The following is a 16,402-nucleotide window of genomic DNA, read 5'->3' on the forward strand; positions in this document are numbered from 1 at the left end:
CGTTTAAGATAATCGATCCGTTCCAGCAGAGGTCTTGAAAAGAATATGTGTTTTCGTCAAACAAAGTCCGATTTATGCACATCGTCACCTGAATCATCATCAATCTGAACATCACAGCGACGCGTTCGTAAAACAATTGTCGTATAATTTATAATCTCATAACCATATATCAAAAAGAACAATGCTATCGCAACCCACCGTATTCAAACAATACCCCGGTTGAACGGATTATCGGAAATGACTTATCTTTCCTTTCCTCTTTACTATCCACGTAAAACCGATAAAAGCAGATGTTGCAACCATAATCTACAAACTTTGGAAACTATTCTCGGAGTGTTATAATTTCTTTTCCCATTTTATTTGTGTACTTTACTGGTTCTATTAAACCTGACTTTCAATTTGTTTTGCTCTGTGTAACAATCCATACTAGTATTATAAAAGCTTGTTTCATGTCGTAACGGAGTGTTTTAAGTTATTGTGTCTGGAGATAAATAGAAAACTAGAGAGTGACAAAGATTACTTTTTACGATAGTAAAACTTCTCATATATCAAATATCTAAGTTAAAATAAATTGTGATACGTGTTTTAAACTCTCCAAAAAAATCCGATAATTTTTGTTATTACAGTTATTTTCCTTTGACCATACGACCGAAGTCGCGGGCAAAAGTCTTTAAAAGTTCAATTGTCAGATAAAGCCTAGTTTAATCTTTATTTGCATCAATCATGAAACAATTGCCTTGAGCTTTCTTTATACTGAGTATCAAAATCATTAAAGATATATTGAAATGTACATCTATGTATTGCGATTGAGATTCTGCAATTCTATATAGTATTTAAAAATTGATAAAAATTTAGAAAGGGATTGGCTCCAACATTATTGTGGTGAAACTGGCAAAAGGTGTGCTTTCCTGAACGCAATGTTATGAAAAATATCTTAGACAAGCGTACAAGCGCTCTCAACCCTCCGCTATAGCATTTGGTTCAAAGAATTCTTTACACGATTCAAACGACATGACCGAGATACCACAAAAGTGTTTACAATGCGATTTACAAGGTTTCATCACGCAATTCAATTAAAACTTCGTATAAAATAACGTATTAATATAGCGTTGAATAAACTCTTTCTTTGAAGTCTGCGGTCGCCATTTGTAACTGGACTCCAAATATATCAACAGATCTACAATTGAATGAGACTCGTAGGCATTTGGTCGGTCATTGTAAGCAAGGTCTTGACGGAAAAAGGTTTCTCGAAGGAACTCTTTTGTATCTGTGATCAATTTGCCGAGTGATATCGTTCGTTCAAAATTGTGTAAGTTGTATTGTGCATGTTTTCGGTTTTTCAGTCCGAAACATTTTGAGCACAATTGTCATTCCTTGGCGCTATTTTTGAAAAAGGAATCCCTCCTTTTTCCGAAATAAATAGATTCTCAGTCACATCAACGAGTATTCAATAAAAGTCCATTGAATACTCAGAGATATGACTAGTTATATTTTTTTCATGCTCAAAATCTACATATGAAAATGAAACTCTATTTCCCTAAGTCACGACATCGCGCGTGTACAGCTGTACACATTTCCCTATTTCGTTTTTGTTGTATTTATTGATGTCAGAAGAAAGACCATACGGAAGAAAAAACTTTGAAAAAAGAAATTTGCGCTTCTTAAATTTAAGCGATTGACTGTTCGCACGAAGACAGGACAGTGTCTGTTGTCTGCACTCTTTTTCCTGACGTATATCGGCTATTCATTGTATAAATCTTATCAATATAAACAATATCTAAATTATAAGGTATGCAATGCCACAAAATGTATTTTTGTCGTAGTTAATGTGACTAAATCTAAATCTAAGTTTAATTCAAATTTCTGAATTGTTTTGCTTAAAGAATATCCTCAATCGTAAGAATTAGTTAACATATTTTATATTAAGGTGCGACATCATTACGGATTTTTTTTTTACTGAATTATGTACAGGATGAAGAATACATCCGCGATTAAAATCTGAATGTATTACAAACGCTTAAAATAAGCACTTATTTAGAAACGCTACAGAGAATCTCTTAAAGACATAAGAAGATAAATCGTTCATTTCCTACGCCGAATCCCATAATCGGATTATGTTATGTATTTTGCAAGATTCCAGAAAAAAATTATAAAGCAAAACCGCCAGACTATGGCGGATATTTGCAAAAGCGACGGTTACTCTCAACACACCCTGTAAACATACGGTAACTAATTTGTTTACGTTACGTACGAAACAACTATTACGAATTTTGATGATTTATCAAATCGATACAATATTCGTGGAAAGTCGTACTTAGTTATATTACTGGCCAAAATTTATATACAATTCAGATTAATTGCATATGAACAATATTTTGTAATAAGAAGTTTGACAATTCATTATTTTTAAATCAGCCTCTATAACCTCCATCTAAATAAACACGTTCTGTATAATGTTATGTTGTATTAATGTAGCAAGTAGTAGTGATGATGTCGATCAGTATCACTTTACATTTTAATAAACTAATGTCAACAAAAAAGCTTATTGTTGAATTTAATTTTTCTGAACGTTAATATCTATTTACATATTATTTGTTGTATCTATATACTTTATGTGATTTTAAATGTAACTTACTAATTGCTTTCTGCATCACCAAGATCGATATGAATTTTAATGGTACCTCTATGTACTCTATATACCTATATGTTTTCATACATGTAAACAAACAAGAAATATTCAAATTAATTCCTCTAATCTTTACTCTACACATCACAATTCAGATTTTACGATGAGTTTTAAATCACTCTACAGTCTACACCTAGATATCAACTCAGTAGGATCACTTGTTATTAAATAACGCTCTACAAACAAAAACCCACGTCAGTCCAGTCTTACACTGTTGGATTATAATAAAAAAGCGACGTAGTCGTTCACATTCCCCACCAGTATGTCCCGTCGAGGGGGTAACCATCGGAGCGTGCACAGCACCCGTCTGCCATCCCTCTGTTTACCCGATCCACAATAACTCCATTGTATGACTAACTTTTCACATTGTTAAGATTGCTAAGAAGCTACGAAACCCACTATTTACTAACTAGACCGATCACGTATCTAACCTGAATACTTTGAAAGTGCACGGAAGAAAGCGCAACGCCTAACCCTATTAGGCTCAATGCTGAACAATCAAAGCTATCAATGCGATCCATTAGATATTTCAAATAAGGCTAACTGAGCGAAATTATAACTGTATGCACGGATCAGACAACCACGCCCCGTTGGCACCGATACGAAAAACCAGACAGTGTATTTAGATATTTAGCACGTCGGAATACGGGTTATTTTAGCGAAAACTGATATGTATATATTTAGATCAGTATTGTGTGTAAAGTTTGCCTTGCGTAGAAATGCTTGATAGGGATCAAGCACATCGATGAGATATTTTGTTGTTATATATATTAAAGCGAAGTGAAGACTGTCCGATTCTCAATGCGTTGAAATCTAGTTAAAATACAACAGCTTTCTGCCAGTTACTTGAAGTCGGGAACAGTATGATAGCCATATCTCAGTCTGTACTATTTGTGCTATAGCGACAAGTTAAAAGTACGATAATTCATCAATGCAGAGCTCAATGCAGAGGTGTGTCTGTGATAGGTTTTTTTATATACTAAAGCCTATATGATCCAATGTTATCGCTTACAGTAGTTTTTAGAAATATTTATTAAGTAGTTAGTTTAGTACCTAGTTTTAGTAGTAAGAAATTATACAATAAGAATTGATCATTCCCAAAACAGCAAAAGTGTAGCTTAATATACGTGTCTTTAAATTGATCATTCAATTCTCCTAAACAACTTCAGTCTGAAAGAGTCTCATTCACACGTACGAGCTTTGTATTTGTTATAGCTGTGTGATACTGTGATAATAAGCAGATGGTCACAAAAAGTACGTAAAGCGTTTGCGTTTGAGTCAATAGCAATTTATCCACAGTTTTTTATTACTTTTCAATTACAGAAAGTACGGAATGGAACTGTTATTGGAAATTCAACTCGCAATCGAAAAGGGACTTCTTAAACAATGTTCTCATCTCTTAACTCTTTGATCGGAACTTTCGTGAAAGGGAATGATTGATAAGTTCATCGAGCGATCGAATGAATAAGAGATCTACTAATAATAACATTGTCAAAGTCCATTGTCCGCCAGGTTGACCCAATTACGGTCTGCGAACACCACATTGGAGCGAAATTGTTCGATCTATCTACGGAAATTAAATTTTCTGAATACCCGTTCGTTCGATTCTATAGAAAGCAAAAGTGTACCACGACCATTTAAATTAGATCCCTTACATTATTCAGTGTCATCACTCTGTAAGGATTAGGGTTCTTTATGTCATGCGATCGTAATATTATTTACGGATTCCTATAAATTCTCTTCTCGAAGAGAGTCGTAGCACAAGAGAATTTGATTTAACAACGTGAGCAGTGGACATTTTTGTAACTGTTATGGTTCATCGCCTCCTTAGTATGGTGGTTTACTATATTGGCGTACCGCCAAGTGACCTAACTTGAAAAAAAAAAATTCTGAATATCATTTGCTAGGGTTATATAATATGTAAAATCGGTGTATGTAAGTGGCTGAACAGATCATAACCATCATGTTCAATTGTTCGGTTTCTCGTCAGTAAATCTCCAAATTCGTGAAAACCCACAAGACATTGTGTATTTGACGTTCCAACTGGTATCATTTGTTATTCGCAGACCAAAGAATGATCAGCCCACAATCGCTGGAGGTACATTATCGATCTCACCGTTGTGATATTTTTAACCCTGACGAAGCATTTCTTTCGGAAAACGTTTCAAGTCTTTGTGATCCTGATATCTAAAGTGATAGGGAATAAATCTCTAGAAATTAATATATCTACCGACTATTATTGAATTCGGAATTTCCTTTCATCACTTTTTTCTTCGATATGTCTTATCTGAGAAATGATGTCTGTACATACAGTATATAATTTTACAGAATTAATTATTATTACATCTTTCCAGCCATCCAACCATCCAACCATGGGCTGGTAATAATGAACTTTATTGGGGACATATTATACATAAATCGATGAGTCGGGGTTCGAGACAGGGCGAGCGTGCAGGAAATAAATTGATTTTTCAATTTATCTGCAGATGTGGATAACATCACCACTGCTTAAAACGGTGAAGGAAAACATCGTGAGGAAACCGGCATGTCCAAGAATCAAAAGTTCGACGACATGTGACATATAATTAAAAGATATAACCGTAAACTAAATAAATCAAAGGATAGCGTACGCTTTTTTCTAAGTCAAAGACCCCTTGAGTCGCAATAGGTATGATTAGCGGAGCTAAGTGCAATTGCAATTGTCCTGTTGCTGTACAAACAATGCGGGAGCCAATCAAACGGCCGGATGCCAGTAATTAAGATCTTCGCAAGTAATTTGCGGGCTGCAAATATGCTCACACGCTTGAGATTATAATTATAACAATACAGTTACTACTTGTGTATGTTTCAGCTAAAATAAGGCTACTTATTATCCGTTTAACACGATTTTGTCCCGTTCATGTAAAAAATACTTTCTTGCCTAAGAATGAAATGGGCATACATATATACATATTACACGAGTATTTTATATTTAGAGACCTACTTCTCATATCTCATATATCATAAATAAAAGCAAATCAGTAAACAATGCAGGTCTGAATAACCGCAAAGCATAAGTGAGTTAATTAATGAATCCTTGTTAAAACGACAAAAAAATCCAATTTCTAATATAGATATTATACTTATTAAACCTTATTAGCTTTTTTGATATTAGAAAAGATACTCGATATCATTTAATTATGAACTCTGTCTTAAGTACACTTTGTTAGATAAATACAAATCATATATATTCATTCACGCAAATATACTGATGTAAAACACAGAAACCTAATTGGAATTGCCATTTGTAGAGGTTTCGCAAATAAATTGAACAGAATAGCTACGTAATTATCGATTCCGAAAACCTTCAGAGGTTTGAAACTTGTTTGAAAGTTTTTGCCAAACTTTGAAATTTATCTAGCCTGTATATTTGGTTGAACTTTGTAACCGCCAGCACGATACGCTGCCTACACGAAACCAAATAAAACCGCTTGGGGCTTTGCATTGATCCGCCGAATATGAACATTTTTTACATAACACGAGAATTTCTCGTTATCTTGTAGCTTAAGTATTATTTTACACTTTGCGTATAGTTTTTATAAACTCGACATGGTCGAAATACTAAAAGTTTAGATATAGTCTAAATCCACACAAAAATCGGACAGTTTTTTAAATTCGATTATATATTTTTTATACATAATCATATATATCAAATTACATTGGCAACAAAAAATAATATTAAAAGTGGTATTAGAAGGTATACCAAAATGTTAAAGAAAAGGTATTTAAATGTATATGCGTATAATTATTTCAAATAAATTTATGTAAAATATTAGTTTCCAATATGATAATTCTATTCGTCAAAAAGGTGGTACTATAAAATATTTTACAATTATATACTTAAAACTCTACCTGACTTTTAGTGCCCGTCGTGCCATTTTAATATCTTAGCAAGTTTAAAAATGCTTTTAATAGCCCGATAGACATAAAACTCCCGTCAAGATACATTAAAATATGTCGCAGTGCGCTGCAAAAAAAAATTAATCCCGCTCGAAATGACGTTCTCTTATAGCAACACCACGTCCCGACGAAAAAATATGAAAGAAATGAGCGAGCAAGCTCCTAGTTTTATTAAACGTTTTTCCATCGCCAACCATCATGTGCCAAACAGCTGCTGCATACGGTTTTTTACCAACTTGAACTTTTGACCTCGCTCCGCGATCATTCATGTGGGAATCACTTTTTATACGGAACCCATAGAGCAATTTTAAAACTTAATGACTAGAGCAAACGACCCAGATTCGCTCGCACGGGTTTTAAGTTATTTCAAGTGGGTGCTGCGCTTGTAGTTATAAATTAATTGGTTGGAGTTTTTTGGGAATTAAACTATATTGGTGTGCAACGGAAATAACAGTTTTGACACGATGCCAAAATAATAAAATGCAAAAAATTGCCTCTTCAATTTCATTGTGTGTAAGCCCTATTGAACATTTTCATATGCATGCTTTTCGCTTAAAAAAGCCATTCAAGTGTGAGTTCCACTTGCCCATCGAGGGTTCCGTCCTTCTAAAGCTCTTTCAGGTTAGGATATTCCCTTGTCTGCCAGTAAATTGTGAATAAGCCTAAGTTAAGAGAATTAATTTTTCATAATGGTGAGTTTCGCAAAAGTTTCTTCCAATTTTCCCTCAAAACATAGTGAACTTTCATATCTTATAAGCTACACTAAAAGCATCTGAATTAAATATTCTGATATAGTTATGATAAAAAACGAGCAACTCAAAACGTCTAATTTTTAATTTAAATTAAATTTAGTTTTCCTATTAAAGAATCTCAAGCCCTTTTAGCTACCTGTATAAAGGTATCATTCACATAAATAAATCATTCGATGGGAAAAAAGTTGTGACAACTTAATATATGACTTAGACCATACAGTTAATCCAGACGTAAACAATAAAACAGTATGATATTATTACGGAAATTCATAATAGAGGCTATTATCGCACAACCGTACCTACTGTAGTTAGACCCCATGGGGCCGAAACCGTTCCTAAGCAATTACGTATGACATATCGTAAAAAGTAATATATTTTTCAATAAGACACATACCCGTAACGTTAAATTTTTTTTTTCTTGTTAGGTATATCTCTCTTGTTAACTAAATGATATATCGTTAAAAACATTTCAGGAAATACATTTGTAAAATGACTCTATTTTCTATGTAAATAAGAGTTACATTTAGTGCATATTAAATTTATTTTAAATGATTCTTCCATCCAAAGTAAATTCGTAAGAATACAATTTTGTTATTTTGCCAGAATAATCAATATTATAGTCATATACCAAGCGTCAAAGTTATCATAATACGGATGCCATTAACCTATCGTTATCTTAGACACGCTGTTACATCGGCAAGTTGCCTGAACTCCGAACTAATCCAATGTCACCGAGGAAGTAAGTAAGCGTAAGTCGAGTTTGCAGCGGAAACTTTGCTAAACCAATGAACTCTTAAGGGCTCATTAATTATTGCAGGAAATTATATTTATAAATTACTTTAGGAAATCTGAATACGTTTTGCTGTCGTTTGGAAGTACAGAATAATGTTTTGTTAGGTTTTGATTAATTTCATGAATAAATTGTTTAATTGTTGATGTTACATGTTTATTTAAACCAATGATGACTAAATGGTTATAATGGAAGTAATGAAAACAAAAAAGAATACTTATCAGAGAAAATACAAGCACATCTAAACTAAACAGCCTATAGCGCCAAAAATGTAATATACTATGATAAAAAAATAGTGCCGCTTAAATGACTCTTCAGTTTATAAAAATAGATGCAAATAAAACAAAAGCATTGCCTCTAACCTAAACTGAGCCTAAACAAAGACAAACAAAAACATTTCATATTATTCCAACCCTTAGTCCATAACGTAATTTGTGGGCCTAGCAAATGGAATTCAGGACAAAATTTTCAGTGCATCGTTTTAAATGAAAGACGCATTTAGCGCCGCCTTTTTCTTTGAACTGGTTTCTATTTCCGAAAGGGATACAGTTGCTTCAATTATTCCTGTCTAAGCTATCGATCGGAGCTCTGCTAAACATCTGCATTGAATGTTTTAGTTGCGACTATCACATTCCTTTTTGACTTTTTTTTTCGTCTATCTATGATGCAAGTTCTGAGTCGTCGTTATCAATTAGTAAGGAATAAATCTCGTTAGATTTCCCTCTTTAAAATTCTAATTAGGCCTTGCGACTTTCCTAGGTTTACGATGCCTAGGTATAATAAATAATTAAATTTCTATGTTTGTCAGCAAGACTTTAATGAAATAGTTATAGCAGATTTAATACATTTTGGTAAAGGAGTTTTTACCTTAATCAAATGAACCACATAACTAAAAAATTACACAAATGACACCCATCTACATCGTGTTTAGTGTTATGAATTATTGCATCAGCCTTCAACTGAGATCTATGTGTTTGCAATGAAAACAAAAACTTAACTGTGTACTCACAGTCACGAATGTCAATTTGAGAATCAAAAACCCCATTTCAAAAGCGATATTTCATTAAAGGTGTTCCGAAAATCAAGTATAAGAGAAAAATCTAAATTATATTTTGATGGAATGTAAATCCTGACAGTGAGAACTCGCTGATGTGATTTTCCGTGACTGATAATTTTACGGTTCGAATCCTCATTATTTTCTCACAAACGATACCTCCCTTTATCAGCTCAATTATTTGTAAATTATTTGGAGAGAATTTCATCATTACGTCTACCTCTCTAGGTAGGCTGCCTTCGTTTTGTATTTACGAATTGAAAGCAATTTAAGAAATTGTCAATCCTTTAAATCTATTTTTAAAAACGTATCTTTATAAGTATAAAGAGACGTTCAAATTTGTTAAAAGGCACTTTAACAATTAAATACGAACATTGAAAGACATAATAAATAAAATTCCTAGCTATTCTTAGTTTCTTAACGAGTATTTAAAATGATACAGCTAGCGCTACAAATTCGCGATGAATCAGTCTTATTACGTCATTTAAAACTATGTGGTATAATTGAAATTTACAATTAAATAATTTAAAACTCATAAAAATTAATCAACACGCCAGCGGTTATTGATCTCGACGTCAAGTTCAAGTGTAGACTGTGAGCGGCCGCACGGCTTGTTTATTTTTAAATCACTAAATATACATCTCTCCTCGACTAATACACTTACTGGTATTTACATTTTTATATGCTTAGAAGAGAATTATTTTAAATGTTTCATATACAAAAAAATGCCTGTTAAAATGACGTTAATTAATAAAAGTTTGTTAAGAAATTTTACGTAACTATTTATTTTATCATAAAGTTATACCTTTAAACGGAAATCTAATACGTATTCCTTTTTCATTAGCAACAATTAGGTACATCATTTCTGAAATAGTTATAAAATTCAAAATAACTCCAATTACGTAATCCAGGACACCCACAATGGTAACACATCAACCATATGACGGCTTAGCAATTAAATCGAATAGAAAAATCCATAGAGTTTATGTAGAAAGCACGCGATAGAACGTAAGCTACCCTCGCCAACGGGTATTGTTAACTTCCACATTGTACAAACCACCTGGCTCATTAATGGAACGACGGCTACCAGGTTAAAACGACCTCCCCTACACTTGATGCAAATTTACTTTCTAAATACTGTATAATACACATCAGTGATTTTGTTTCCGTGGCCATAAGAACAGCTGTACTATCAACGTGTCAATAAAAACTGTGATAAGAATTTTGTAGCGACTCTTATAGTTTATATTTACCAAGACTAAACCAATATTCGTTTTAGCCAACTGATATTTTAAAGCGATATCGAGAACAAAATTTGATCTTAAAAATAGCACGCGACAGAAAGACTGCGGTATGTAACCTATAAATCGCTGCACCGCCTTTGATGCCAAGAACATTAGCTAACATTTAAAGATCTCAATAAACTGGTCTAGAAGTGCGTTTCACTTGACTACAAGCCTGCGTCACTGACTGGCCCATTTCTTACGACCCATTGACTCCTACCTATTCATCGGAGCCTTTTCAAATGCAAAGGGTTTTAATGCGACTCGCTGCAAATGGGGGCGTTTGCATATTCCAATACCTTTTTGTCGCAAACTATGCAAGTGAAATAATAATGAATGTAAAAAGATATGCCTTTGAAAGCCGACCGACAAATTCATATGGAAAAATAATGAATTAGACGCAGCTTTGATTATAGAAACATTTTTTACTGTTTATTTGCACAGAGCAATTGAATAACTCTAACGCACACCGGCAATTGATCCGGACAATGGAAACAAAAGATGAGCTTAATGCTTAGTTGGCGAATGTAAACTATTTTGCATTGCACAATAGCAAAGCGTTGCAACGAAGTTGCAACACAACGAGAAGTGAATGTAGCTTCCCCTCATAGGACTTATTATGAGCTTCCTTTTTAATCCGGATTTAAAACTGCATGACAATGGTCTAGGCACACTTGCCCAGCCATTTTGAAAAAGCCTTTCTTCTATATTATGCGTGGAGTATTTGGCAAATATTTTCGTTTCTAAACCAATGTTTGCCCTGTACTCATATGAAAAGGTTGAGTAAAAACACCATTCGCAATTGCTTTTATTTCATCTCCTTTCTTCCGCATTTCAGATCTGAATGGAACAGTCGATACCATATTCCATTATATTCGAGTTTGGTTTGAAAAGCAATATCGCCAAAAAATGTAATAGCACGTTCAAGTTATGGCCAATCTTCATAACATATTCGGGAAAGTTATGAGAGCTGCCGCGAACTCTCGCAGAGGAAATGCATCGTGGAACAAATGTCATGCACATGCGGTTAACGGTTATTTATGAAATGCAATATCTATTTTGCAGGCGCATTCCCAACTTATCCGATATCTCACAGGCTTGTAATTAATTGTGTTACACAAAAGCTCATCGTTTTTGTTAGTGCAAAAATAAATCCTTTTTTCAACCGACATGACTAAATATAAGAAACTATATCCCAAATTAGGCGAAGACAGTAACGCGACAGTAGGCGTCATTTATCCGTCCCTCTCTCACCAAGCGGCGCCAAATAATATGTACGTCTCCCTTACTCCTGTACCGTACCAACGCGCTTGCAACGCCGCACGCACGTGCGTAGCCCGCGACGCAAGTCATTCATAACAATCATTGTCACTCTACAAAAAAAGCTTTATTGCTTTAAATTAAGGTTGATATTCAACGTACCGATCTTTGTATACAAAACACAAACCATTATCCACCATATTACGTTACCACTAAGCACGTTTTGTTTTGCTCCATTATCGCATTCCTGTCTTCTAATAGCGATCGCATTGTCGATGAACGCTTGAACTTTTGTCCTTTTTTGATTAGCGGTTATCGTTGCCGATACGATTTTTATTAATCACAATTGCGACCCACTTTCACGAACATAACGGACTTCCCTCAAAGGTCACATTGTTTGCCTTATCGCATTTTTGAAGTATTTCGATTGTGGTCAGCGTCGATCGTTTCATAATTTTCTATTATTTCTGTTGCTTTCAGTATAAAATCAAAAACACAATATTCGTGAGGCAAATGAGTTTATTCCCCTATCGACCCATTCCCAAATGTTAATAAATTGTAGTAGAATGTCCAATCATAAACAACATCGCGTCACAGTATTATGCACCCCAACCACATAACAGTTCCCCTGAGTATTGGTTCTGACGAATGACCCAATAAATGCGTATAAGCCAAAACGCGACACGTTTTAAACATTCCGGAATATAAAAGCATTATCCTGTAAGTAATTTATTTCTTCTTCAGGTAGTAAGTGAACAGTTATTTTATGGGCACACTCAAACGTTCTTATAATCTGAGCAGTTAAATCATAAAGGGGCGTTTCAAACCATAATGCCCCCATATAAAACATGAAATTGAAGTTTAGATACAGAAAACCCATTACGAGAAGTTCATAAATCTCTCTGCTCTTTTAAAACACGTTAAGCTAAAAAATATTATATGGTTTACAATAGATAACAACGGACTTTGTTTACGTGTTCTTCACAAGTTAACATATAATACTTCAGCGTACTACTGCCGTGATAGATATGATAATGTAAATACAGCATTTTTGTCTATTGTACACGATGGTCTTCCTGGATGGTATCCCGTTTCATCCAGGATCGTTTAATCGCACTTTATTTTTTTTTAATTCAAACGTTCCAGAAAGGGCTCATTATATTTAGTACATTGCTGTTTAATTACTACAGATGAGTAATTTATGGGTATGCGACATGAAGAAAAATCTATCACTGACCTCACTCAATACTGGTTAATGAGTCATTGACAGTAGAAACTCCCTTTTACCGGTTTGTAACACACCTACACCAAACCAGTCTAGATAGATGATAGCTCAGCTCAGTTTCTAGTTTCTACATTATCTGTGGTAGTATAACTCTTCAAGTTTTTATCTTCATCCCAGTTTCATAGACAACGATGACACTTTCTTTCCATATTACATTTATGACGTCGATAGAAAAGTTAATCTATGAAACTGACGTTAACTAAATTAAAGTGTTGGCACACAATCTAATCCGGATACATTATTGACTATTTTTCAATTTAATCAGGATGTAATTATAATCTCTTTGTAAAGTATTTCTAAAACGACGGTTAAATAAACTTCTGAGTTTTTTATTCAAATGAGAGTAGAGAGTAGTAGAGTGTGCCCTGCCCTATATCTATTTCTACACACTAGATATTTACATAAAAATATTCAGTTTAACAAAGCTAACTTACAATGCGTATAACAAAACTAGCCTAATTTAACATTTATATTGAATCCTGTATCTCATATTTCCAGAGAGGCCTTTGATCGTGTATAAAACCACATCATGTGGGCAGAACCCTCCAGTTTATATTAAGTGATCAAATTGCTGAAGATCATTTGACACTTTACACATAAAATACGTACAACTATAAATATAAACAACAATAAAACATGCTAATAGATTCGGTTCATACTTGGGGTGTATTTATGGCAATGATTAAAATTGGGTTATTAATATTTATAATCAAACAATCAAGAATACAATAGACGGATATGCGAGGGACCTATAGTCGACACGTCTAGACTTAGTATTAATTCATTGTACCTAATTGGACATATTAATTTACCGTACGACACACATACTCAATAATAACCGTTCATTCATAGTAAATTTACTTTTAAATTTAACGATCCCGCTGTTTTTTAAACAACCTCAAATGAAGAGATTCTCAATTCGAGTCATATATTTTATGTAAGGGGAGCGAGAGGCACCAAGTGCACTTGACTAAAAATTGTATTTTTTTGATGAAATCTGTTCGTATTATTTATTTTTTTTTTGTACTAACAAAATTTAAGGTCACTTTCTATGCTTTGTACTTAAAAAGATGTTTTTGGTGAGTTCATTTCAATGTACTTCAATAATCATCTTTGTATGTCGTTGTGGGTGGTCTTATTTATCATATTTACGATGCCGGAGCTTCCGTGACCGCAATTCAAATACACACCATGAACAGAAGTACCAAGTTCATTCGAAACTGGAAACCACAAAACGAGCTTACGCTGTTTAAATCGCGCAAGCCACGCTATAGTTCTGTTATAAGGATTATAAGGATATGCCAGTGTACAATGCGCTGTAAAAACATTTAAATGCATTCGGCGGAGTTAGACAAAGTTTAGTTCACTACGGTAAACGTCGCATGGTCGCCAATCTAAGCGTAACATTGCAAAACGCAGAACAAACTGCTTCGCTTTGTGATACACTAATGAGAGCCACGTGGCCGTCCCCTGCAATGCAGGCTGCACAATAAAACAATAGAGGCACAGTCCTCTGGCTTTATCATACGATGAATCGCGTGCCTCTACCGCCGGACTGTACGAGCTCTATGTCAAGAAATCGCGGAGCTTTTTGATTTATATGAAACAATGCTTTTACTGAAACGTATCACGTATTTCTATCTATCTACTGTGTTAAATTTTACAATTTTATATAACGGTTATTTATATATAACGCTTTTACGTGTTATAATCAATTTCAACGATTATATCTGTTCGAATACTCGAAGGTATCTAATGATACTTTTTAAATATAAATTAATTGGTTAAAACTCAATATAACATAAACACCACAACAAAATGCATTAACGCTTTACAATTTAAAAAGACTTAAGAGATAAGTACTCCAAATAATGACACTTGTGAGTTTTGTATCTCAAAATAAAGTACTGTGTCGAAAGCTCACGACGCTGACGCTCCAATAAGAACGCAAGTCTATAACCTCTCGCCTCCAAAGATAACCTATAATCTGACGTATCAAACGGTTTCTCATACAAGTAAGGTATAGGGTTTCTTAATTTAATGAATAGATGCACTTCAATAACACTAACAAACTCAAGAGTTTTGATTACATCGACCTTAATAATATAAACAAGAGCTTTGAACGGCGTGTTTGGATGCGCGCTGCGATTGTCGTCAAACAAAACGACGTAAACATCGAACGTTCACTACAACAACTCGATAGTGAGCCCGAAGCTGTCAAAAGCTGTCCGTGTAACATCTGACAACGTGACGGCAGCTTTCGCGTACTAACCTAGTTGTGCGAAGACCTTAGGGCGGACATTTTCCTGCCAAGCTGCTGCGGCGGAGGCGAGCAGAGCCGCCAGGAGGGCACAGTGCACGAGCATGGCACTAGTCACAAGCCGACATCACTTGAAAAGCACTCGCGGCACGTTTTTGCGCTATGAAAGCGGACGGGGCGCGCGATGGCCGGCGGCTGACTGACGGCCGAGGCAGGGTATGAGGGGGCGCATGCGCTCCCGGCGCCCCGCGGTCTCGCATGCGTCGTTGCGGAGTGCGGACCTCGCACGTGACGCAGCCCCTCACCCCAACGCACCCTCGACCCTGCGACGTCATAATCGCGTTAAAAAATTGCATATCCTAATGAACGCTAAACCTGCAATTAAACTCGAATGTCCCCCGCCAAGCCTTTGTTTACAGTTTTCGGTATTTAAAAATTCGTTAGCACAGAGGGCGCCACGAGATCGCAATTACATTGACTAAGCACGGGATGTAGAGTTCGATGCGTTAAGAAAGCTTTTAATTCCCCCTTCCGGAAAAAAATCTGAACCAGAGCTTTTGTCGCTAATTGACGTCCATCACGTAATGATAGAGTCAAATAGCTCGACCATTTGTACTCTATGTTTTTGTGACTTAGCAAAATTACAAATACATTTTATTTACTAAAATGTTTGTATAACAATCCTGTATATATTTATACTTTTAAACACAAACTTTTCAACAACACGTGTCATAAAAACGAAATGTAAACTCGCACACTTTTTAATTATACACCCGATAAAATTAATCATCCATTACTAAAGTAAACTAAATCAATGTGCGGCGAAACGGATAGGAGGATAAAAAATAATTCACTAACACAAAGTTCTAACTCCCGGAGCACAGTAAGGAGAATGTAACTTTACCGAAATAAAAACTTTTTTGTTCAACACCGGGGGGTTCTTTGCGTATTCTTTATTATTAATACGATGAAGTTGTTCACTGGTAATTTTATACGAGGAATTTGGAACTGTGTCGAAGTAATTGTTAATGTTACTGTACCAGTGGGATGCGTTGTGCGGAGCCGTGTGAAAATCAATAAAATAAACATTTAT

General features: G+C 34.8%; 1 protein-coding gene across 2 annotated transcripts in view; it reads right to left on the bottom strand.

Moving 5' to 3' along the window:
• The window catches only part of LOC119832093 (semaphorin-1A), a 227,246-nt gene extending 211,716 nt beyond the window's left edge, over window positions 1-15,530 (bottom strand). For both annotated transcript variants that reach the window (XM_038355710.1, XM_038355709.1), the window contains exon 1: window positions 15,322-15,530. In XM_038355710.1, coding sequence (XP_038211638.1) covers window positions 15,322-15,415 — 94 coding nt within the window. In that variant the 5' untranslated portion in view covers window positions 15,416-15,530. The remainder of the gene's footprint in view (window positions 1-15,321) is intronic.
• Between the last annotated feature and the right edge of the window lie 872 nt (window positions 15,531-16,402).

Source organism: Zerene cesonia, chromosome 14, assembly GCF_012273895.1.
Source record: "Zerene cesonia ecotype Mississippi chromosome 14, Zerene_cesonia_1.1, whole genome shotgun sequence".
NCBI classification, from domain to species: domain Eukaryota; kingdom Metazoa; phylum Arthropoda; class Insecta; order Lepidoptera; family Pieridae; genus Zerene; species Zerene cesonia.